General features: G+C 50.6%; 1 protein-coding gene across 3 annotated transcripts in view; it reads right to left on the minus strand.

Moving 5' to 3' along the window:
* Positions 1-15,084, minus strand: part of HEXA (hexosaminidase subunit alpha) — a 32,851-nt gene extending 17,767 nt beyond the window's left edge. Inside the window, exons 1-5 of one of the 3 annotated variants that reach the window (XM_042851606.2) lie at positions 14,800-15,084; positions 3,292-3,390; positions 2,217-2,282; positions 1,977-2,023; positions 1,323-1,433 (exon numbers count right to left, since the gene is read on the minus strand). In XM_042851606.2, coding sequence (XP_042707540.2) covers positions 1,323-1,433; positions 1,977-2,023; positions 2,217-2,282; positions 3,292-3,390; positions 14,800-15,028 — 552 coding nt within the window. In that variant the 5' untranslated portion in view covers positions 15,029-15,084. Of the gene's footprint in view, positions 1-1,322; positions 1,434-1,976; positions 2,024-2,216; positions 2,283-3,291; positions 3,391-4,061; positions 4,204-14,799 lie in introns of those variants that run through there. The other 2 variants (XM_005280990.5, XM_008166797.4) reach the window with 2 other exon arrangements.
* Between the last annotated feature and the right edge of the window lie 10,124 nt (positions 15,085-25,208).

A 25,208-nucleotide genomic window follows, 5' to 3' on the forward strand; every position in this document is an offset into this window, starting at 1 on the left:
AGACTAATGGTCTGGGGTCCCTTGCTAAGGGACAGAGTTACACAGACCTTCCCACGGCTTCTTACATCTCTCCAAGCCCTAGATCACTCTCTCCTTCCCTGTCATTTTCAGAGTCAAAGATTCAAAGGGCAGAAGGGACCATTATATCATCTGGTCTGACCTCCTGAATAGCACAGGCCAGGGAATTTCACCCAGTTACTCCTGAAGCGAGCCCAACAATTTTAATCCATCTTCTCCTCCCTTTATTTCAGTTAAGTTGGGAATCATTTAAAGAGACACTAGTCCATCTCAAGACTGCCCCACACTTGTTCCTGTAAACTGAGCTTGTCCTACTGTAGGAACTGCTTTGCATTTGGATCTATGAAAGGGACGCCAGCATCAAGAGAGAGGTGAGAGAGATTAGGCAAGGAGGTGAACGAGTCCCTCATTTACAAAGATCCTATAAATAAGGCCAAGTAAGGAAATACCCTAGGCACAGCACAGAAAGGCCCCGGGGTACTCCCTTTATACAGAAAAGGGAAACCCATGTGGAGGCAGGTGAGGCCCCTTCATTAGTCACACTGGTCTATAGCCCTTTACTCCCTGGGGCTGGCAGGAAACGTCAATGCTCCCCAGCGGGGGGGGGATGAGGGAGACTTGGGGAAAAGATACCAGAAGCATAATTCCAAGGGACTATCTGCAAGGATTCCATCTGGCCCCATTCTTGCTGGAAAAGCACAGAAACATCAGCCACTGTGGCTTGCTCTAAATGCAATGGGCTAGTGTTCCTACTGCCTAGAGAAAAGGCCAGCTTTGAGGGGAGGGGAAGAGTCTGTGGGGCTCTCTCTTTCTCCAATTCATCTGCACAGAGATTGAAAACAGCCCAAATGAGGCAGCTGAGAGTTCCCCAGGAAGTGAATCCAAAAGGGGCCTAAGGAGGACAGCAAACCAGAAGGGGTACAAGGCATTAGGAGCATTTGTCCTTGGTTTAGATCCACCCCCACCCAACTCCCTTCCGACAGCCCCTCTCTCCACTGTGGCTGAAACCCAACAGGCAGCTTCACTCTGTGAGCTCCTCTCCTCGCCCTTGAGCGTTGCCATGGTGCTTTATCTATACCCAGCTGTAAGGTCTGGCCCTGGCTGGGAAGAACTATCTGACCCTGTAGCACCATCCAACATGTCTGCAGAGCCAATGCAGTGCCCAGGCCCAGAGGCCCTCAGAAAGCCCCCAGCTGCCCTGCAGAAGGGAACAGCTAGCCAGACTGCTCTGCCCACAATGCACATCAAAGGCTGGCAAGCCTGTCAGCAAGGGAGGGCATGTGCTTGAGCACCCGGGCACACACCAGAGTCTCTAGGATGGCTCTCAGAGGAAGATAGTGGCGAGACGTGTCCAGCAGCAAGCCCCGGTGAGCAAAGCGGGGAAAGTCCACGATGTCCGTCTTGTTGAGGTAGAACTGCAAGAAAGGGCATGTGGGAGATAAGCAGCCACTCAGGAAAGGGCCAGAGCAAATACACAGACACCCTAACATCACCAGGACAGCGCTTTCTACTGCAGGGTTAGCTGCCTCCCCAGGCAGAGATCTCCACCTCCCTGGAGCACAGGAGAGCTGGGCAGGAGCACCTTCATTAGCCTGAAGATGGCACTTTGGAGAAGCCAGCTAGAAGAATCAATACAGAGCTCCAGGACATGGCTCCTTCCAGCCAGTGGCTGGGCACTATTCAGAGCCTTATACTGTCAAATCATGTGGTCCCCAGCCCTACTTGTGCTATCTCATTGGTGCTGCAGGAGTCCACTTGTGTCCCCGGTTTAAAAATTCCCCCCTGAAGCCCCAATCCTTGAGGCAGAAGACTCAAGAGAATTCTCTTTGCAGTCCATCCACAGCGCGGCCACATTTAGCAGCTAAGCAATACTTTCCCCATGAGGCAGAGCAGGGCAGGGCATCCCCACTAGAGTTTGCACCAATGCCTCTCTCCAGCTCAGCAAGTGTCACACTCACCATCCCGTCCTCATCTCTCCAGACGAGCTGGCTGAAGGTCTCCAGGCCTGCGGGAAGCAGACAGACAGAGTTAGGCTTTGGGCCTGGATTCCTCTCAAAGGAGAAGAGCCCAATTAACAAAGCAAGCTAGAACACACTGGAACAGGCTCCATCCAATGGGCCTGGGAGTAGAGGCAGCAATAAGGCTCAGCAGAAAGCACTAATGGGGACAGACACCCCAAATGGAAAATGCAGCCTCACCTCGGAGAGCTCCCCAGACACTCTCTGAAGACAGCAGCGAAAGGTCCTCCGAAGTGGACAGCTTGTCTGAAACACAGCACCACACAGGATGTTAGTATCTCTAGGACAGCCCTCCCCAGCCAGGTGAACCCCACTGCGAGTTATTACAGCCCCAGCTCCATGACCTGGATTGAACCAGGCGCTGCCAAGTTTTAAATAGCTTAAAGAGGAATATTTCACCAGGAACTCTCGCTCCCACCCAGGGTCCAATCCACACTGCTTGCCTAGCTTAGTGCCTTTAGCACTCTTGGGTCACTTCAACAATAACTGATGTACACCAACAGATGAGAGACTGAAAGGTGGACTTCTGAAATAATGGAAGATGTGGGAGCTAGATATAATCAACCCCCTCTCCTTAGCCTTCCCATTTATACAGTCTCAGGTGAAAATGTTTCAAGAAAGAACAGGGCAATAGTAAACTTGACTTTTGTATGAAAAGCAGCATAGGCTAGCAGATAAAGCACTAGAGATGGGGTCAGGAGACCTGGGTTCTACTCCTGGTTCTGCCACTGACCTGCTGGGAGACCTTGGGCCAGTAGTCACTTCCCCGCCTGTGCCTTGGTTTCCTCAAATGTAAAATGGAAATCATGATACTGTCCTCCTTTGTAGAGGGCTTGGAGATCTAGGGATAGAGAGTACTATATATTCCTGACAATTGTAGGCCCAGAACTAGCCCCACAGAGCCACTTGCTTGCCAGTGAGGCAGGACTCAAGATCCAGGGTATAACAGACAGAGCTCTGAAGTTTTCCACAGCAGTGACCCGGGGTGGACCACAGCAGTGTGGGTTCCAGGGAACAGGAGACTCCCTGGTTAAGTGTCTTATTGACAGCTGCCAGAAGTCATTACTCCCTAAAAGAGGGCACATTCTGTACAGCTGTGTACACACTGCATTTGTTACACTGCATCCAGGGCTTCCTGGCAATGCTATTTGGCTGCAGCATATCGCCTCCTGATTTAAAGCGGGCCTAGAACTTTGGTCCTGATCATTGCTACCCAACCAGCCCCGTTCTTGCTTTGTGATGGACTGATGCTTACAGCTCTCCACAGAGTCCATGTTGGGAAAGCCATCACAATGCGGCGTGGCAACGGAGACCAGCAATTCAGCGCAAAGAGGCTCCCAGGGTCGCGTATCCTCTGCAACACATACAGAATATGGATTAACCAAACACTGATTCAGCACACTCTGCCTCCCAAGCCCAGCTTTGCAGGATACCTACTGCCTGTTAAGTGATGGAAATGCTGACCCCTGCTCACGTGTGTGGTAGGTGTGGCTTTTAACTACAGGCTGGGGCTAAGGAAGGTTGGAAGGGCTGTCAGGGAAGAGTGAACTAAGGTCTGGAAGAGAGGTCCTGCAGAGAAACTCTACAAACAGCCTAGTTAAGGCGACAAAACTTAGACTGAGCTGAATGTCATGTTACTATTGCTTCAACTGCCAATAAAAGAACTGCCCCAGCAAGTGGGGCAAATGCAGGTGTTATTCCAGAGAGAGGCAAGGACTCTGCCTGTTCATAGAGCCATAAAGGTCAAGAGAAAGGGCTTCATAAGACCAAAGGGGACAGCAAGTTCCAAACTCAAAGGCCTGTCCTGGAAGACACTGCCAGAGCAAACGAACAACCCAGCCAACCCTTTGCTAGGCTGCTGCCTAATTCTCTCATTCCAGGACAATAGTAACAGGAGTAACGTGTGTTGCCCCTCGAACCTTAACCCAAACACCTGAAAGAACAGCCTGAAGTAGGAGAATCTGATGAGCGCTGCCTTGGACATGATGGGAGAATCAGCAATGGGACCAATAACTAACAAATCACCTGAGCAGGAAGTGCCACCCTCACCAGCGCTGTCAGCCCTCAGTGCTAGAAGTGCAGAGGCCAAAGGACAGGCTGGCTAGACTGATTAGTGGCAGCTAAGGCAGACCAGAGTCCACATTATCACCAGCTCACACAGCACTTTGGACAGCAGAACCCTGTTTGGAAAGCAAAGAGGTGAGGTCATGTTTTATTAGACTAGGGTGGGCAAACTTTTTGGCCCGAGGGCCACATCGGGGTTGCGCAACTGTATGGAGGGCCGGGTAGGGAAGGCTGTGCCCCCGCCCCCTGACTGCCTCCCTCAGAACCTCCAACCCATCCTGCTCCTTGTCCCCTGACCACCCCCTCTCGGGACCCCTGCCCCCTATCCAACCCCCGTGCTCCCTGTCCCTTGACTGCCCCAACCCCTATCCACACCCCCGCCCCATGACAGCACCCCCTCCAGGACTCCCACTCCCTATCCAACCGCCCTCTGCTCCTCATCCCCTGACCATGCCCTCCCGGGACTCCCCACCCCTAACTGCCCTCCAGGATCCCACCCTCTTATCCTGCCCTCCCTGTCCCCTGACTGCCCTCCCGACCCCTATCCACATCCCCACCCCCGACAGGCCCCCCGGGACTCCCACTCCCAACCCTCCCTGTTCCCCATCCCCTGACCGCCCCCCCAGAACCTCCATCCCATCCAACTGCCCCCTCCTCCCTGACTGCCCCCTAGGACCTCCCACCTCCTTACCCAACCCCCCCCCCCCGCTCCCCGTCCCCGTACCAGCAGCAGGAGCTGCGCTCCCCACACTACCCAGCAAGAGCGGCGGGCCAGAGCGTGGCCCGTGGCTGCGGGGGAGGGGCCGGGGACTAGGCTCCCCAGCTGGGAGCTCATGGGCCAGGCAGAACGGTCCCAGGGGCCGGATGTGGCCCATGGGCCATAGTTTGCCCACGTCTGTATTAGACGGTCTCAGGGGCTGCAGGGTCCTTGGACGGAGACACAGGCCCCAGGGCATTCCTCCCCATTTCCAAACATTGTGGTGGAAGATGATAATGCATCTCTGAGTGCATCAAGAGGCTTATGGAATGGAATCTTATCACCAGGCCCCAATCCAATGAAATTAGAAGGGAGAGTCCCCACTGATCAGGCCCCCCTCATGTGGTTGGCCAAGGCAACAACAGGATCAGAGGAAAATAGGCCCAGCCAAGTTAAAGAGCGGAGAGGATACAGTGGTACTTGGTGGCCCACCAGGTGAGAGCCCTAGTCACTCCTTCCTGAAAACCAGTGCCCAGTTTTGATTTTGGGGTGGGATTTTCCAAAGTACCCATTATCGGCCTAACTCTGCTCCCCCTGGAGTCCCTGGGCAAAAACACTCACTGACTCCAATGGGAGCAGCTAGGCCAAGCTGAGCAAAGGGTGGGACTGTCCAAAGCAATCTCAAGGATGATTAATTGAGGGGCCGTAGCGTAAAGCCACTACTGGGAACCATGATCAGCTATGTCCAGTCTCAGGTCAGAAAGAGCTCAGCTCTAGAGTAGAAAGAGATGCTGCCCACCAGGCCCAATGGCAACTGCTCATACTTTGTCCACTTTAACCAGCACCATTGGCTACTCCCCTCCCTGAGCATTAACTCATGGGGGGAACCAGTGCCAACACACTTTGGCTGAAGATGAAGGGGACCAACATGCTAAAGGATCCAAATGAGAGTGCACACAGTTACAGAGACTAAGACTTCCCAAGGGCTCTGGCCCACCAAGTATTCAGATGGCATGAGGGACTACATGCTGTGAGCTAGAGTTTGCAGAGTAGTTCTAAGGAACCACAAAAAATACTTCCATGACAGATTGTAGGATATGGGGAGGGAAGAAGGGGTGGGTGGCAAGTCTTTTAATTTAACTCCCAAATACAGAGAGGTCAGTAACAAAGGCTGCCACATTGGCCAGGCTGGGCAAAGCAGAAAACCCAGATCCCTGAGTGTATCAGGGATGGGAATGTCCCTTTCACACAACCCCACTACTGGAGGGAGAGACACAGCAACAGCCACCACTGAACTGAAGAGGTAGGGCCTTGGCTCACCCCAGGACTCTTCCTGGGACCAAGAGAAACAAGGGACAGTATTTCCCAGCCTAGACAAGTGGAGAATCGAGTCAGGTGAATAAGGGATTTTTTTAGATGGACTTCTTTTTGAGTAGGCAGAGTGCAGACTAATAGTGCAGGCTATAAACAGCTCTCTCCAAGTGCAGAACAATAGCTGTGGTTCTGCTCTTGCAAGGCTGAGCCAATAAGGGCAGAACTGTTTCTAATGCAAAAGCCTTTCAGAATTTTCCATCAGGCATCAGCTGTTCTTGAAGCAGCCTCGCTGAGAAGCAGTAGAGTTGTCTGCTCAATGATGAGCCGAGAGCTGGCAGGGCACCCACTAGCCAAACAGCCCACACGATTCTAACCTGTCCCAGAGAAAAACGAAAACCACTGCCCCAGCTCTCCAAGGAGCATGTGAAGGGGAATGCTACATGCAACAGAAGTGGGTTATGTAAAGAAAGCACTGAGCCTTAATGGAATCTCTCCCGACAACCTCGCCCCAGTGAGATCTAGCAACCAACCCCACTGAACGCAGATAATCCTCTAATACAGAGAGTGCAGTGATCATCAGCAGAGCGAAGTGCACCCATATGCCTTTGAGGGAGGGCCATCCCCAGGATAGGACGAGATCCTCAGCCAGCAAGGAATTTAATGGGGCAACAATAACCAAGCAGGGCCTGCAGCTGAGTCCCACCCAGCCAGCCCCATGGATCTCAGCTAGAAAGAGTATGTTTGACTGTCAGAGAGCAAGCAAGCAGCAGAGCAACCACACCCCTTTGAAAAACATAGATAAAGCCGGCATCCAGAGGGAAGGGGACATGCTCGCCATTTGAGCTGAGACCAGCTCTGGGACATGGAGACAATCACATAATAACCCTGTTGGCCAAGGATCCAGGCTAAGAGCAGTGCCAGGAAGTTGTTGTATGAATCAGCTATTGTCAAGGACTGGAACACAAGCAAGAATCTTAAAAAACCACACAATCACAGCAAATTAGGATCAGTGAAGCATCAAGGATGATTAGAGCCGGGAGTGCAGACTTGAGTTCCCAACAGGGTCCTGAGACCTGCACTGGCCACACCTGATTTCCAGGAGTTTAAGACGTTGGGTTTGATGTTGTTTGCTTTCTTCAGGCAAGTAACAGAAGTTACTAGATCACAGGCCCTGGTTCTCATGGGGGACTTCAATCACCCCGATATCTGCAGGGAGAGCAATACAGCAGGGCACAGACAAGTTTTTGGAAAGTGTAGGGGACAATTTCCTGGTGCAAGTGCTGGAGGAACCAACTAGGGGCAGAGCTCTTCTTGACCTGCTGCTCACAAACGGGGAAGAATTAGTAGGGGAAGCAAAAGTGGATGGGAACCTGGGAGGCAGTGACCATGAGATGGTCGAGTTCAGGATCCTGACACAAGGAAGAAAGGAGAGCAGCAGAATACAGACCCTGGACTTCAGAAAAGCAGACTTTGACTTCCGCAGGGAACTGATGGGCAAGATCCCCTGGGAGAATAACATGAGGGGGAAAGGAGTCCAGGAGAGCTGGCTGTATTTTAAAGAATCCTTATTGAGGTTGCAGGAACAAACCATCCCGATATGTAGAAAGAATAGTAAATATGGCAGGCAACCAGCCTGGCTTAACAGTGAAATCCTTGCTGATCTTAAACACAAAAAAGCAGCTTACAAGAAGTGGAAATGACCAGGGAGGAGTATAAAAATATTGCTCAGGCATGCAGGAGTGAAATCAGGAAGGCCAAATCACACTTGGAGTTGCAGCTAGCAAGGGATATTAAGAATAACAAGAAGGGTTTCTTCAGGTATGTTAGCAACAAGGTGGTCAAGGAAAGTGTGGACCCCTTACTGAATGAGGGAGGCAACCTAGTGACAAAAGATGTTGAAAAAGCTAATGAACTCAATGCTTTTTTTGCCTCTGTCTTCATGAAGAAGGTCAGCTCCCAGACTGCTGCACTGGGCAGCACAGTATGGGGAGGAGGTGATCAGCCCTCTGTGGAGAAGGAAGTGGTTCAGGACTATTTAGAAGAGCTGGACAAGCACAAGTCCCTGGGGCCGGATGCACTGCATCCGAGGATGCTAAAGGAGTTGGCGGATGTGATTGCAGAGCCATCGGCCATTATCTTTGAAAACTCATGGCGATCGGGGGAGGTCCCAGATGACTGGAAAAAGGCTAATGTAGTGCCCATCTTTTAAAAAGGGAAGGAGGAGGATCTGGAAAACTACAGGCCAGTCAGCCTCACCTCAGTCCCTGGAAAAATCATGGAGCAGGTCCTCAAGAAATCAATTCTGAAGCACTTAGAGGAGAGGAAAGTGATCAGGAACAGGCAGCATGGATTCACCAAGGGCAAGTCATGCCCGACTAACCTAATTGCCTTTTGACGAGATAACTGGCTCTGTGGATGAGGGGAAAGCAGTGGATGTGTTATTCCTTGACTTTAGCAAAGCTTTTGATATGGTATTCCACAGCATTCTTGCCAGCAAGTTAAAGTATGGGCTGGAAGAATGGACTTCACTACAAGACGGATAGAAAGCTGGCTAGATCGTCGGGCTCAATGGGTAGTGATCAATGGCTCCATGTCTAGTTGGCAGCCGGTATCAAGCGAAGTGCCCCAAGGGTCGGTCCTGGGGCCGGTTTTGTTCAATATCTTCATTAATGATCTGGAGGATGGCGTACATTGTACCCTCAGCAAGTTTGCAGATGACACTAAACTGGGAGGAGTGGTAGATACGCTGGAGGGTAGGGATAGGACACAGAGGGATCTAATTAGAGGATTGGGCCAAAAGAAATCTGATGAGGTTCAACAAGGACAAGTGCAGAGTCCTGCACTTAGGATGGAAGAATCCCATGCACTGCTACAGACTAGGGACCGATTGGCTAGGCAGCAGTTCTGCAGAAAAAGACTAGGGATTGCAGTAGATGAGAAGCTGGATATGAGTCAACAGTGTGCCCTTGTTGGCAAGAAGGCTAACGGCATTTTGGGCTGTATAAGTAGGAGCATTGCCAGCAGATAGAAGGACGTGATCATTCCCCTCTATTTGGCGTTGGTGAGGCCTCATCTGGAGTACTGTGTCCAGTTTTGGGCTCCATACTACAAGAAGGATGTGGAAAAATTGGAAAGAGTCCAGTGGAGGGCAACAAAAATGATTAGGGGGCTGGAGCACATGATTTATGAGGAGAGCTGAGGGAACTGGGATTATTTAATCTGCAGAAGAGAAGAATGAGGGGGGATTTGATAGCTGCTTTCAACTACCTGAAAGGGGGTTCCAAAGAGGATGGATCTAGACTGTTCTCACCTGTACCAGATGACAGAACAAGGAGTAATGGTCTCAAGTTGCAGTGGGGGAGGTTTAGGTTGGATATTAGGAAAAACTTTTTCACTAGGAGGGTAGTGAACTACTGGAATGGGTTACCTAGGGAGGTGGTGGAATCTCCTTCCTTAGAGGTTATTAAGGTCAGGCTTGACAAAGCCCTGGCTGGAATGATTTAGTTGGGGATTGGTCCTGCTTTGAGCAGGGTGTTGGACTAGATGACCTCCTAAGGTCCCTTCCAACCCAGATTTTCTATGACCTACAAACCCTTAAATGGTTGGGGTTCTGACTACCTAAGCAACTGCCTCTGTCACCACCTGATACCATGACAGCTGCCACCAGCTAAGGCAATTTGAGTTTACAGCCGCCTGTGTGGATGAGAGAGTATTGCTGGGAGGGTGTTCTCAGTATCAGTGTGAAACAACACCTCCATCTGCCAAAGGCCAAGTTTAGCAACCAGGTGGTCAGGCTGCAAAGTTTATTTGTTTGAACAGGTTCTTTCAACGAGGGCAAGAGGAGGTTGAGTAGATGAGAATATTTTGGGGAGCTCACAGAGGGTTTAGTTTGTGGGCACTGGATGCTCACTCCAAATACAAATAATCCAGACCAACTAGATCAGAGTTCTGCATGGGCACATTTTGAATAAGTAGCTAATCCACATTGAAGTCTCCCCAACTCTCTGAAATATGATCACTAGGCCCCTTTCTAACTGGAACTCCACTTAAACACTAGTTCAATGGAACACAATATTCCTTTCCATATATGGCTTGGATTTTTCCCTTTTCTCTGTTATAGCTAACAAAACCTTGCAATAAGATTTTTTTTTTTTAATCAACACAATTAGACAAGTCACAAGGGAGTAATTTGAGCGCTGCATGAGCCACTGTACTTTGGAAAGTATGCAAAGACATGTTGAAGCTGAGGAGGAAGATGTGGGCACACACAATCACGAGCCCAAACACTAAGAAATGTTCCAAGTGATTTGATGGTCATATTTTCCTGCTGGTATAGATGGTGAAGTGTGAATAATGGTTTTATTCTTTGTTTTCAATGTAGTTGTAGCCATGTTAGTCCAAGAATATTAGCAAGACAAGGCAGATGAAGTAAGATCTTTTATTGGACCAACTTCTGTTGGTAAAAGAGATGAGATTTTAAGCCACACAAAGCTCTTGTCATAGAATATCAGGGCTGGAGGGGACCTCAGGAGGTCAGCTAGCCCAACCCGCTGCTCAAAACAGAACCAACACCAACTAAATCATCCCATCCAGGACTTTGTCAAGCCTGACCTTAAAAACCTCAAGCAGGACCAATCCCCAGACAGATTTTTGCCCCAGATCCCTAAATGGCTCCCTCAAGGATTGAACTCACAACCCTGGGTTTAGCAGGCCAATGCTCATACCACTGAGCTATCATGACAACAAGGGCTAGGGGAATATTTTTAAATGGAAGTTTAGATTCTGGAGGACATGACCACAGCCACAACAAAAAGGTACCGGCTTACCGGGAAGTCATGAGCCATCCCACACCAAGTTTCTGCCCTTCAGCACTTGATCGTGTAGCATGAACTCAGGAGTAAGTCATGTCTCCTTCCTGCCAGGATTAGAAAAACCTTGCTTTTTGTCTTGGGGACAGGGGTGCTTGACAATTTCCCCTACCAAAGCAGGTGCTCCTGGATGGAGAGAATGTGCTGAGGATACAGATGCCTTTGTGAGGGGTAACATGTGGAGGGGAATCCTTTCAACTACTCTTCAAATAGCGAGCAGCATGTTCAGGGCCAGGGCTGTGCTAGAAAGGGAAAGAGCTGAGACAGTGGAGAAAACCAAAGCTGGTGCAGTTACAGCAGCAGCAGCCACCACAAGGGAGGGGCGGGGAAGCAAGGTAAAAAGTAGAACCCCGATGCCATGGATGGGATTTGAAGAGAATGAAAGAAACCAAGAGACCCAAGGAGAAAGCGACAGAGAACGTATTCACACATAGAACCCTCCCAGAGAGCGAAGTGAGGCAGCTGATTCCTTATTGCCTCTGCACTGACAGCATGAAGGCCTGGAACTGACCCAGCTTGTTTTAATAAGAGACTAGACCAGTAGTCCCCAAACTTTTGAAGGTCACCCCCCACCCCTGTCTACAACCATCTGCCCAAGGGGATGGGGGAGACGCGGTCAGGGGTAAGGGGGCCGAGGCTGGGGCCAGAGCTGGGGGTGGGTCTTGGGCTGGGAGCGGGGCCAGTGGCCAAGCCTGGGTGGGGGAGCGGAGCTGTAGCAGGGCTGCGGTGGGAGCCGGCAGCCAGACCCACAGCCAGGTGCTCTGCTCCCACCCCAGCCTCAGCCCTGGACTGGGAACAGAACTGCGGCCAGTGGCCGAGGGCGAAGTTGTGCCGAGGCTGGGAACGAGGCCAGGAGGTGGCTGGGGGCAGGACTGGAGCAGAGCTGAGAGGGGCTGGGTGGTGTTCCCTCCCTGCCCCCCATAGGGGCTGGCCCAGGCCCACCGCACCCTCTCCCCAACATTTCTCCACACCCCCTATGAGGGCCTATCCCACACTTTGGGGACCTCTGGACTAGACACATTCTCCTGCAGTGAATGCCCTCCTATATTTACAACAGTAATGAACTTCAATAAAGGGCAGTCCTCCAAGTACTGACCTTGGGTTACAAGCACACTTACCAGAATTGTAGGCCTCACACCATCTATGCCTAGGTTACCATCACACCCTGTGAACACCCAAAGGGGGTGGGGGTGGAATAAAACAAGTGCCACTTTCATCTTCAGAGCAGGAGCATGGGCGAGTAGTTGAAGTCTAGTGTGGAGGACTGCTCTGGATTCTGTTCCCATACTTATAAACAGTTATGAGTTTGGGCAAGTCACTTACGTCCAGATCCTCAAAGGCACTTAAGCACCTAACTCTCATTGACTTGGCGTTAAGCAAGGATCTGGCCTGTCAGCTCTGCCTGTTTCTCCATCTGTAGAATGGGGGTGACACTTCCCTGACGGGCAGTACAGGTTAATTCATTGATATTTATGAAGCACCTTGAGGCCCATGCACAAAAGGGAGGAATGTAATTCAGAACAGAACACACAGGCCAATTCAGCAGCCTCATCCCATACAGATGAGAGCTCAATGAGTGTTCAGGTTACTTCCATAGTTAATCAAGTATGGTCAATTTATCATCACTCTTAGAATTAAGACTGGATTGCCAATGAAAATGGGATCTAGTGTCTGCCTGTGTTTGACAGAACTGACAAACAAGATCCAGGAAGTGAGATGGGGAGCGAAACTGCTTTGTTCACCTGTCTGGAGGCTTGGGGGCGGAGGTTTGGTAATCATTGACTTTAATCAACCAGAACAAGCTTCTTTTATTTAAACAATCTACAGTGTATTGTTTGAGTGTGCTTGAATTTTATATACACATGTTCAGGAGATGTTTGCCAAGTCACTGCTGTGCTTCATCTGGTATTAAGGATTGGGATATCTGTTACAAATGTTTAACCTGACATCTCAGTGTGATTTTGTTTGTGTTTCTTACAGTTTTATGTTAAAATTGTTAACACTTTGGTGCAGGGAGAACACTGAACTAGGAATTAGAAGACCTGGGTTTTACTCCAGCTCTAGCACTAGCCTGCAGGGTGACCTTGGGTAAGTCATTTTACCTTCCCGTGCTCCAGTTTCTCCATCTGGTAAATGAGGATAATGTTACTGACCTCCTTTGTGAAGCACTTTGACAGGTACTGACAAAAAGTCTGATGTAAGAACTAGGTATTATTTTCATTCAGCAACTAGTACAATGGGACCTTAATCTATGACTGGGGCTACTAGACTCCAATAGACAACTAATAGCCAGTTTTGGTCTCAAAGGAAGCCAGTTTGGGTATGAGTCAAGGGAAGGGACCCATTAGGAGGGTTGAAGCAACTTACTTTCCAATGTCTTGAAAACTCAGAATTCACAGCACCGTACCAGATGTTTTAGTGCATGGGTTCGTTTTAAATGAGGAGCCCACTTTGGCTCCCAGTTTACCAACATATAATCTTACTATGAAATTTAACAAGATTAAGCTTTTTAGAAGACAGAAAACAGACGTGCGTGCATTTAAAGGAAGAAATTATATATTACTTGTGTGACCCAGGGAGAGGCAGCTGGGCTCATATATACAAATCTAACTGTACCCACTCTCAGCTTCCTACCCCAATTAGGCTAACATGGTTTTGGCTTGTAGTATTTGTGGGATAACAGCTATAGATCTGTGTTACAGCCCAACAAGTCCAGTACTCACTACAAATAAAAAGTTGTGTTAGAACACAGATGTTCCATAAGCTATTATTATAAAACACATACCATAGATGTGATCTAAAAGTATCACCTGAATTATTTTTGTGCAGCTGCTATTTGTTGCCCTCTATCCATACATGTTAATTTCCAACTGTAAAACCTGCCTTGAGAAACAAGGCCATGCAGACCAGCAGGAAGCACAGACTTTTGACTGCTGTAACCAAAAGCCAACCCAGTGCATGCACTTTTCATAATCAGACACGCAAACACTTTGAGGACATCTTGCCCAAAGGCTGCAGTTTTGCAACTGACAGGAAGAGGGGCTACTGGTTAGTCAATACAGTCACATTATTAACCTACATTGTGATAAACCAAAGCACTCCATTTCCCTCAGTCTCAGAATCAGGAGTCATGAAGCCGGTAGCATCTTTGTTTGTAGTAATTTTTTATTTCAAGTTTGCCAGTGCTGCAAAGACTGCAGTGGAAGATGTGTGCCTGAAGAAGTGTCTCTATAGGTCTCTCTTTTAAAACTTCATGGAAATAGTGCTACTGGTCTTGAGTTTTGAAGTCCCTTGACATGCATTAATTCAATGTCCAGTGCTGACATAGGGCAAGCTATCCCAGCCCCATCAGCCTCCAGTCCAGCCAAGCACCCCACTTTACAAAAGGAGTTAGTGTTTTATTTTGTGCTTCCCGAACAGAAGGGAGGTAGCAATGTGAAGCACCCCAACACATATAAGCACTCTGGTCTGCAGTATTCCTACAAACCCCAGCCCAGGCTGAGTACCTGCACCACAGGGGAAGCAAGATGGTACCTGGCCTGCCAGCCTCAAGTCTTCATTGGGAATACCAAAATGTGGGGGCTTCGCACACTGGGGAACCATTTAGTACAGCAGGATCACACCTTCCACTCTAAAGCAGTTCACCACATCCTCCCCCGACTATACCCCCTCCTTCACTAGAACATCACACCCCATCCCCTTCTCACCATAACCCTCTTCCAAACTCCACGGCAGCCCGCCTCCGCCTCCCCTCACCATACCGCTCCCCCCACCAAGAAGCGCTATAACCGTGGAGCCCCCGCAGGCTCGGGCCCCTCACCTGGCGCGCGCGGGCCGGCGTCGCGTAGCAGCCGCCAGTAGCGCCGGAAGGCCTGGTCCAGCACCGCGCATCCCGGTCCCACCGCCGACGAGCGCGCGTAGCCGAACCGGAACCGGCCGGGGCTCAGGCGGCAGCGACCCGGCGACTCGCGAACCAGCTGGGGTTGTGGCCACACGGCGCCCGTGGGCACCAACCCCACCAGCAGTAGCACCAACGCCAGCTCGGCCATGACAACCAGCACCGGTCATGTGACTCCACACTGGTCAGGTGACGGCGAGCCGCGTGACAATCGCCCCCGCGGGCCACTGAGAGGAGCGAAGCGTCCGCCGGAGAGGGCGGGGCTTCTCCAGAGGGGGTGGGGGCAGGGGCCGGGGCCGGGGCCGTGGAGTCCAGGGCTCTGGCCGCAGGAACGAGGTCTCCTAGGAGTCTGTCCAGGGTAGGGTGACCAGATGTCCCGATTTTATAGGGACAGTCCCGATTTTGGGGTCTTTTTCTTATATAGGTTTCTATTACCCCCCCCCCCCCACACACACACACACACACCACCTGTCCCGATTTTTCACACTTGCTGTCTGGTCACCCTAGTCCAGGGGGGCCTAGAGAGCAGGGTGTTCTCCGGTCAGGGCCTCGGCTTCACACCCCATCTAGCCAAGGGCCTTGCACAGCCTCTCACCACAGCATCTGCACACCTCATTCCCTCTAACCCTTCAGCCTCCTGCCCTGGGGGTAGGGGAGCGCCCAGCCCCCTGTTACAGGAGGGTACAGAGCCTCTAGAGGGCCTAGTCCACCCACATGGTGCACATTTACCACACAAGGCTGCTTATACTAGGGCCTGGTTTCATTTGCACTTAAAAATTAGATCAACCAGCTGGCGCTGAGTACTGTACTAAGGGCGCATGACACTGCTAGGGGGACGTAAGAATTCTATCTGCCACCCAGCTACTGCCTCCCAGCGAGATAGATTAATTACAATGGCAGAAAGCCCCCTTCCATCGAGGTAGGAAGCATCTACAGTGCCATGTTGTAGCTTTGCTTCTGTAGCATAGATGTAGCCTTATACAGCTATTCCCCCATGGGAAGGAGAATGTGCTGTCCCAGTGTAAGAGAGCTTTATAGCTATGTCCTATGTAGGGGCTGTACAGCTATATTGGTAAAAAAAAATTACACCCCTAATGGATATACCAATACTCTGTTTACACTTGACTACACTACTGGCTGGGTTTTATAATTACAGATTAGACACTGTCATTAATCTCACTTGTCAGGGGAGCCTTTCAAGGAGCCCCGAACTGTCAGTGTTGGTAGCAATCCGCAATGCCTTATAGTTCACAGGTTCAGCTGAAAGATGGCTCCCAAAGGCCTCTCGGTTGACTCTGTAACTTGCAATGACAGAAAAATAGTGCAAACAATATGTCAATGATGAAGAGAGCTGCTTGGGAGGGAATGAAGAGTTTGAACACCATGAGCACTGGAAGGGGTTGCCTAGGGAGGTGATGGAATCTCCTTCCTTAGAGGTTTTTAAGGCCCGGCTTGACAAAGCCCTGGCTGGGATGATTTATTTGGGGATAGGTCCTGCTTTGAGCAGGGGATTGGACTAGATGACCTCCTGAGGTCCCTTCCAACCCTGATATGCTATGATTCTGTGAAATAAAACAAATGTGGTTTTGGACTGGAATATGAAGCGTGACTTGTCTCTACTGCCCTGGAAATGACTTATCAGTCACATGGCAACATCCAGGGCATATTGGAGTTGGCAGGCCCCTAAGTTTCTTCTGTTTTTCACCTTATAACAATGCCACATAGCTTCACACACACACTTTTTTTCTTTTCCTTGCTCCTATTTCAGGAGAAGGAAACTACCCTCAGTTTACCCTGTATTTCTATGGTGGCTGGTCTGTCCAAAAGCAGTACTAATATTTAATCACATAAGAAGAGCGGGCTCCAGAGAAATAGCAGAACTGCACTGTCCAAACTCCAAACATCGCTATTGCCTCTTCTATCACATATTGCTATGTACAAGATGGCAAGAAGCCTTGTGACCCCTGAGCAGGTTTCAGACCAGAATTAGATGTAGGATCCATTGCTCAGCTGTTCTTTTCAGCTTTTCCATTGGGCTGGAGGGGGCTGAGCCATGGGGAGGGAACTGAGAAGTGTCCATAGTGCAGACTGGGGGTGAGTCCCCTGATTCCTGCTGCTTTGTGTTTGTCCTTGCGGAAGGACCTGTTCTGGGGATGGGGAGGGACTCGCACCCTGGTACTCTGGGCCATAGGTGGGATGGGAGCCACTTCCAGCTTGTTTTGTTGGGCAGACGGGAGCTCAGTGGTTTCTTTGGGGCCTTTGCTGGGGAGATTGGGTGGATCCCCAGGGGGCACAGAGGCTGGGGGGGGTATCAGGCTGGGGATGGGAATAGGTCAGTTCTCACTCAGTGGGGCAGGGGGCAGCCTTAACTAGGGATGAGTGGGATCTGGGATGGGGTGGAATTTGCGGTTTTCCCTCATCATATCTGCAGCTGGGCCCAGCCCATGCTTTGTGTCCCAGCTAGAGGTGCCCATGAGCAACACCAGTGTGGACAGAAGTGTAGGGTGGTTTCGTGCCTCTGCGATTTCAGGTTCTTAGGCAGGAGCTGCTTCTGACTTCGACTTGTTATTGAGCTCCCGGGAGAGGGAGAGCTGCAGTCGCTGGCACCCAGAACCACAACCAGTTCCTGCAAAGGGATGGGGACTGTGGTGAGGCCCAGAGAAGGTCAGATTGTACAGTTGTGGGGACCCCAAAATCCCCTGGGGTCAGCGTCTGTAAGGACATACAACTCACCCACATGGGAACAGCCCAGTGGGTCCCCAGGGCCAGTGTGACTCTTCCCAGGAGTAGCCAGGGTGTGAAGCACCTCACTACCACCTGCCCTTAGTGTGAGAAAGCTGTGTCTGTGCTGGGTGGGGGTCAGCTCCCCAATGCCACTGGCCACGGGCCCTCCGAGCACCTCCCTGGAGTGTCCAGCCCCTGATCCACTGGACACTTGCAGTATTCACAGATCCACTGCTTTCAAAACCCCGCACACCCTAGCTTACCCATCCCACCTGAGATCATCACTCTGCTTAACACACAGCACTTCGATTTGTTGATAGTGAAATCAAGGATAAGTTTATTTAGCAAAGCCCAGAGATTCAAGTGATAACAAGTAGAAGTGTTGGAAACAATGGTTACATATGGAATAAAATCATAACACGCATTCTAGCACCTAGACTTCATTAACTAGGTACACTCATATCTTGTAGAGTAATGCTCACCCAGAGTCTTTGCAGCACTTTACAGCCAGGTTGGCTGTGACGCTCTTTTTATGAGACAGATAAACTGTCAGCTTGCCTCCTCGGCAAAGGGTCCCCTGTGTTTCCTTTTACCCCACATACACCAGAACAATCCTTTGTCTTTATTCATAATCAGGACCCTTGTCCCTCCTACCCCCGCTGTTTCTTTCATCTTGTAGATTTTGCAATCTCTTATGTTGCCTAGAGGCCTCCACTGTGAGGCAGACAATACACACATGGCCAGATGGGGAGATAGTGTCAGTTATCTCCTGCCTGAAAGGAACATCTCTGAGGTATGACACCACCTGGTGACCTGCCTTGACTCCAAGACCTTAAGAGTTAAATTGACTGTATAGATACAGTAATTCCTCACTTAATGTTGTAGTTATGTTCCTGAAAAATGCAACTTTAAGCGAAACGATGTTAAGCGAATCCAATTTCTCCATAAGAATTCATGTAAATAGGGGGGGTTAGGTTCCAGGGAAATTTTTTTCACCAGACAAAAGACTATATATATATATATAGTGAAAAAAAAATTATACATATACACACAGTATAAGTTTTAAACAAACAATTTAATACTGGTACACAGCGATGATGATTGTGAAGCATGGTTGAGGTGGTGAAGTCAGAGGGTGAGATATTTCCCAACCTCTAGGGCTCTGCAACAATTACACACCCTTATTCCACCACCTAGATACTTCAGACATGCATAGGGGAAACTGAAGCACCCACACAGTATTCAGAGAAAACATTAAGAACATTCCCACTTCGTCACAGAAACATCTGGCACCGGCCACTGTCAGAAGACAGGATACTGGTCCTGATGGAGTCATAGGGTATGTCTACACTATGAAATTAGTTCGAATTTATAGAAGCCGGTTTTATAGAAATCGGTTGTATACAGCCGATTGTGTGTGTCCCCACATAAAATGCTCTAAGTGCATGAAGTCGGCGGACCGCGTCCACAGTACGAGGCTAGCGTCAACTTCCGGAGCATTGCACTATGGGTAACTATCCCACAGCTATCCCACAGTTCCCGCAGTCTCCGCCGCCCCTTGGAATTCTGGGTTGAGATCCCAATGCCCGGATGATGCAAAACAGTGTCGCGGGCGGTTCTGGGTACATGTTGTCAGGCCCCTCCCCCCCGTCACAGCAACGGCAGACAATAGATTCGCGCCTTTTTACCTGGGTTACCTGTGCAGACAACATACCACGGCAAGCATGGAGCCCGCTCAGCTCAGCTGAGCTCACCGTCACTATATGTCCTGTGGGTGCCGGCAGACGTGGGACTGCATTGCTACACAGCAGCAGCTGCTAACTGCCTTTTGGCGGTAGACGGTGCAGTAGACTGGTAGCCTTCATCGGCGATCTGGGTGCTGGCAGCCGTGGGGCTGCATTGCACCAGCCCCTTGCCTTTTGGCAGTAGATGGTGTATTACGACTGTTAACCGTCCTATTACAAGTTGGGTCATCGCACATTAGCAGAGTCTTCCCTGAGCAGCAGATCGTGCAATAGGCCTGAAGACCATCGTAATACACTAACTGCCAAGCGCCCAGTATTTGCTGCCAAGCACCCAGAAAGATGCCAAGGTCTATCAGTCACGCTGCACCGTCGTCTTAAAATGTACAAAATAGATTTGCTCTGTATTCATTTGCTTCCCCCTCCCTCCGTCAAATCAACGGCCTGCTAAACCAAGGGTTTTCAGTTTAATATTTGGGGGGACCATTCTGTGTGACAGTTGTTTGTGTTTCTCCCTGATGCACAGCCACCGTTCTTGATTTTAATTCCCTGTACCTGTACGCCATGTCGTCACTCGGCCCGCCCTCCCTCCTTCCCCTAGTCCGTCAGATACTACTTTCGCGCCTTTTTTTTGAATTCTGGGTTGAGATCCCAATGCCCGGATGATGCAAAACAGTGTCGCGGGCGGTTCTGGGTACATGTCGTCAGGCCCGTCCCCCCCCGTCACAGCAACGGCAGACAATAGATTTGCGCCTTTTTACCTGGGTTACCTGTGCAGACAACATACCACGGCAAGCATGGAGCCCGCTCAGCTCAGCTGATCTCACCGTCACCATATGTCCTCTGGGTGCCGGCAGATGTGGGACTGCATTGCTACACAGCAGCAGCAGCAGCTAACTGCCTTTTGGCGGTAGACGGTGTAGCATGAGTAATAGCCGTGGGGCTGGCAGCCGTAGGGCTGCATTGCACCAGCCCCTTGCCCTTTGGTAGGCGATGGTATATTATGATTGGTACCCATCATCGTCGTACTGGAGTGGCTGTCAATCATGGCCACCTGGGCAGACATGCTACTGTTTCGATGATGATGGCTACCAATCGTAGTATACTATTTTCTGCCAATTGCCCAGTATTGTCTGCTAAGCACCCAGAAGAGGCCGAGGGCGATGCTGGATGCTGGCGGACGTGGGGCTGGCAGACGTGGGGCTGCATTGCTACACAGCAGCAGCCCCTTGCCTTTTGGCAGACGATGGTATATTATGATTGGTATCCGTCATCATCATACTGCAGAGGCTATCACTCATGCTGCACCGTCGGCTGCCAGCTTAAGATGTAAAAAATAGATTTGTTCTGTATTCATTTGCTTCCCCTTCCTCCGTGAAATCAACGGCCTGCTAAGCCCAGGGTTTTCAGTTTAATCTTTGGGGGGACCATTCTGTGTGACAGTTGTTTGTGTTTCTCCCTGATGCACAGCCACCTTTCTTGATTTTAATTCCCTGTTCCTGTACCTGTACGCCATGTCGTCACTCGGCCCTCCCTCCCTCCCGCCCTCCCTCCTTCTCCTGGTCCATCAGATACTAGTTTCGCGCCTTTTTTCTGACCAGGCGCCATAGCTAGCACTGGGATCATGGAGCCCGCTCAGATCACCGCGGCAATTATGAGCACTATGAACACCACGCGCATTGTCCTGGAGTATATGCAGAGCCAGGACATGCCAAGGCAAAACCCGGACCACCCGAGGAGGCGATTGCAGCGTGGCGAAGAGAGTGATGAGGAAATTGACATGGACATAGACCTCTCACAAGGCACAGGCCCCAGCAATGTGGAAATCATGGTGTCACTGGGGCAGGTTCATGCCATGGAACGCCGATTCTGGGCCCGGGAAACAAGCACAGACTGGTGGGACCGCATCGTGCTGCAGGTATGGGACGATTCCCAGTGGCTGCGAAACTTTTGCATGCGTAAGGGCACTTTCATGGAACTTTGTGACTTGCTTTCCCCTGCCCTGAAACGCCAGGATACCAAGATGAGAGCAGCCCTCACAGTTGAGAAGCGAGTGGCGATAGCCCTGTGGAAGCTTGCAACGCCAGACAGCTACCGGTCAGTCGGGAATCAATTTGGAGTGGGCAAATCTACGGTGGGGGCTGCTGTGATCCAATTTGCCAGGGCAATGAAAGACCTGGTGATATCAAGGGTAGTGACTCTGGGCAACGTGCAGTCAATAGTGGATGGTTTTGCTGAAATGGGATTCCCAAACTGTGGTGGGGCCATAGACGGAACCCATTTACCTATCTTGGCACCGGAGCACCAAGCCACCGACTACGTAAACCGCAAGGGGTACTTTTCAATGCTGCTGCAAGCCCTGGTGGATCACAAGGGACGTTTCACCAACATCAACGTGGGATGGCCGGGAAAGGTACATGATGCTCACGTCTTCAGGAACTCTGCTCTGTTTCGAAAGCTGGAGGAAGGGACTTTCTTCCCGGACCAGAAAATAACCGTTGGGGATGTTGAAATGCCTATCGTGATCCTTGGAGACCCAGCCTACCCCTTAATGCCATGGCTCATGAAGCCGTACACAGGCAGCCTGGACAGGAGTCAGGACCTGTTCAACTACAGGCTGAGCAAGTGCCGAATGGTGGTGGAATGTGCATTTGGACGTTTAAAAGCGCGCTGGCGCAGCTTACTGACTCGCTCAGACCTCAGCAAAAAGAATATCCCCATTGTTATTGCTGCTTGCTGTGCGCTCCATAATATCTGTGAGAGTAAGGGGGAGACCTTTATGGCGGGGTAGGAGGTTGAGGCAACTCGTCTGGCCGCTGATTACGCGCAGCCAGACACCAGGGCGGTTAGAGGAGCACAGCAGGGCGCGGTGCGCATCAGAGAAGCTTTGAAAACGAGTTTTGTGACTGGCCAGGCTACTGTGTGAAACTTCTGTTTGTTTCTCCTTGATGAACCCTCCAAACCCCACCCCCTACCCGGTTCACTCTACTTCCCTGTAAACCAACCACCCCACCCCACCCTCCCCTCCCCAATTCGACCACCGCTTGCAGAGGCAATAAAGTGATTGTTTTTTCACATTCATGCATTCTTTATTAGTTCCTCACACAAGTAGGGGGATAATTGCCAAGGTAGCCTGGGATGGGTGGGGGAGGAGGGATGGAAAAGGACACACTGCATTTTAAAACTTTAACTCTTATTGAAGGCCAGCCTTCTGATGCTTGGGCGATCATCTGGGGTGGAGTGACTGGGTGGACGGAGGCCCCCCCACCGTGTTCTTGGGCGTCTTGGTGAGGAGGCTATGGAACTTGGGGAGGAGGGCTGTTGGTTACACAGGGGCTGTAGCGGCGGTCTCTGCTCCTGCTGCCTTTCCTGCAGCTCAACCATACGCTGGAGCATATCAGTTTGATGCTCCAGCAGACGGAGCATTGACTCTTGCCGTCTGTCTGCAAGCTGACGCCACCTATTGTCTTCAGCCCGCCACTTGCTCTTTTCATCCCGCCATTCAGCCCGCCACCTCTCCTCTCGTTCATATTGGGCTTTTCTCATCTCCGACATTGACTGCCTCCACGCATTCTGCTGTGCTCTATCAGCGTGGGAGGACATCTGCAGCTCCGTGAACATATCGTCCCTCGTCCTACGTTTTCTCTTTCTAATGTTCACTAGCCTCTGCGAAGGAGAAACATTTGCAGCTGGTGGAGGAGAAGGGAGAGGTGGTTAAAAAAGACACATTTTAGAGAACAATGGGTACACTCTTTCATTACAAGGTCGCATATTTCGGCTTGCAGGCAGCCATGGTAGGCCACAGTGTTTTGGCTTTTTTAACCTTCTTAACATGCGGGAAAGGTTGCAAACAGCAGCGCATTTCCCATATCAAGGATGAATTGGGTTGTCCATTTAAAATGGCTTTTCAATGTAAAAGGAGGGGCTGCGGTTTCCCGGTTAACATGCGGCACAAACCCAAGTAAACCACCCCCCACACACACACACACGATTGTCTGGGATGATCACTTCACCCGTCCCCTCCACCGCGTGGTTAACAGCGGGGAACATTTCTGTTCAGAAGAGCAGGAACGGGCGCCTCTGAATGTCCCCTTAATAAAATCACCCCATTTCAACCAGGTGACCGTGAATGATATCACTCTCCTGAGGATAACAAAGAGAGATAAGGAATGGATATTGTCTGCATGCCAGCAAACACCGGGACCATACGCTGCCATGCTTTGTTATGCAATGATTCCAGACTACGTGCTACTGGCCTGGCGTGGTAAAGTGTCCTACCATGGCGGACGGGATAAGGCAGCCCTCCCCAGAAACCTTTTGCAAACGCTTTGGGAGTACATAAAGGAGAGCTTTCTGGAGATGTCCCTGGAGGATTTCCACTCCATCCCCATACACGTTAACAGACTTTTCCAGTAGATGTACTGGCCGCGATTGCCAGGGCAAATTAATCATTAAACACGCTTGCTTTTAAACCATGTGTAATGTTTACAAATATTTACAAAGGTACACTCACCAGAGGTCTCCTGTGTGCCCTGAGGGTCTTGGGTGAGTTCGGGGGTTACTGGTTCCAGGTCCAGGGTAACAAACATATACTGGCTGTTGGGGAAACCGGTTTCTCCGCTTCCTTGCTGCTGTGAGCTACCTACAGTACCTCCATCCTCATCTTCCTCGTTCCCCGAACCGTCTTCCCTGTGTGTTTCTCCAGTGAGAGAGTCATAGCACACGGTTGGGGTAGTGGTGGCTGCACCCCCTAGGATCGCATGCAGCTCCGCGTAGAAGCGGCAAGTTTGCGGCTCTGCCCCGGACCTTCCGTTTGCTTCTCTGGCTTTGTGGTAAGCTTGCCGTAGCTCCTTAATTTTCACGCGGCAATGATGTGTGTCCCTGTTATGGCCTCGGTCCTTCATGGCCTTGGAGATCTTTTCTAATACTTTGCCATTTCTTTTACTGCTACGGAGTTCAGCTAGCACTGATTCATCTCCCCATATGGCGAGCAGATCCTGTACCTCCCGTTCGGTCCATGCTGGAGCTCTTTTGCGATCCTGGGACTCCATCACGGTTACCTGGGCTGATGAGCTCTGCGTGGTCACCTGTGCTCTCCACGCTGAGCAAACAGGAAATGAAATTCAAACATTCGCGGGTCTTTTCCTGTCTACCTGGTCAGTGCATCCGAGTTGAGAGTGCTGTCCAGAGCGGTCACAATGAAGCACTGTGGGATAGCTCCCGGAGGCCAATAACGTCGAATTTCGTCCACACTACCCCCATTCCGACCCGCAAAGGCCGGTTTTATCGCTAATCCCCTCGTCGGAGGTGGTGTAAAGAAACCGGTTTAAAGGACCCTTTAAGTCGAAAGAAAGGGCATCGTCGTGTGGACATGTCCAGGCTTAATTCGATTTAACGCTGCTAAAGTCGACCTAAACCCGTAGTGTAGACCAGGCCATAGAGTCATAGACTTTAAGATGAGAAGGGACCATTATGATCATCTAGTCTGACCTTCTGCACAACACAGAATCTCATCCACCCACTCCTGCATCAAACCCCTAACCTACGTCTGAGCCACTGAAGTCCTCAAATAGTGGTTTAAAGACTTCAAGGTGCAGAGAATCCTCCAGCAAGTGACCCGTGCCGCACGCTGCAGAGGAAGGCGAAAAAAACCCAGGGCCTCTGCCAATCTGCCCTGGAGGAAAATTCCTTCCTGACCCCAAATATGGCGATCAGCTAAACCCTGAGCATGTGAGCAAGACTCACCAGCCAGACACCCAGGAAAGAATTCTCTGTAGTAACTCAGATCCCACCCCATCTAACATCCCATTACAGGCCATCGGGCATATTTACCGCTAATAGTCAAAGATCAATTAATTGCCAAAA

Source organism: Chrysemys picta, chromosome 10 (assembly GCF_011386835.1).
Source record: "Chrysemys picta bellii isolate R12L10 chromosome 10, ASM1138683v2, whole genome shotgun sequence".
Classification (NCBI taxonomy): domain Eukaryota; kingdom Metazoa; phylum Chordata; order Testudines; family Emydidae; genus Chrysemys; species Chrysemys picta.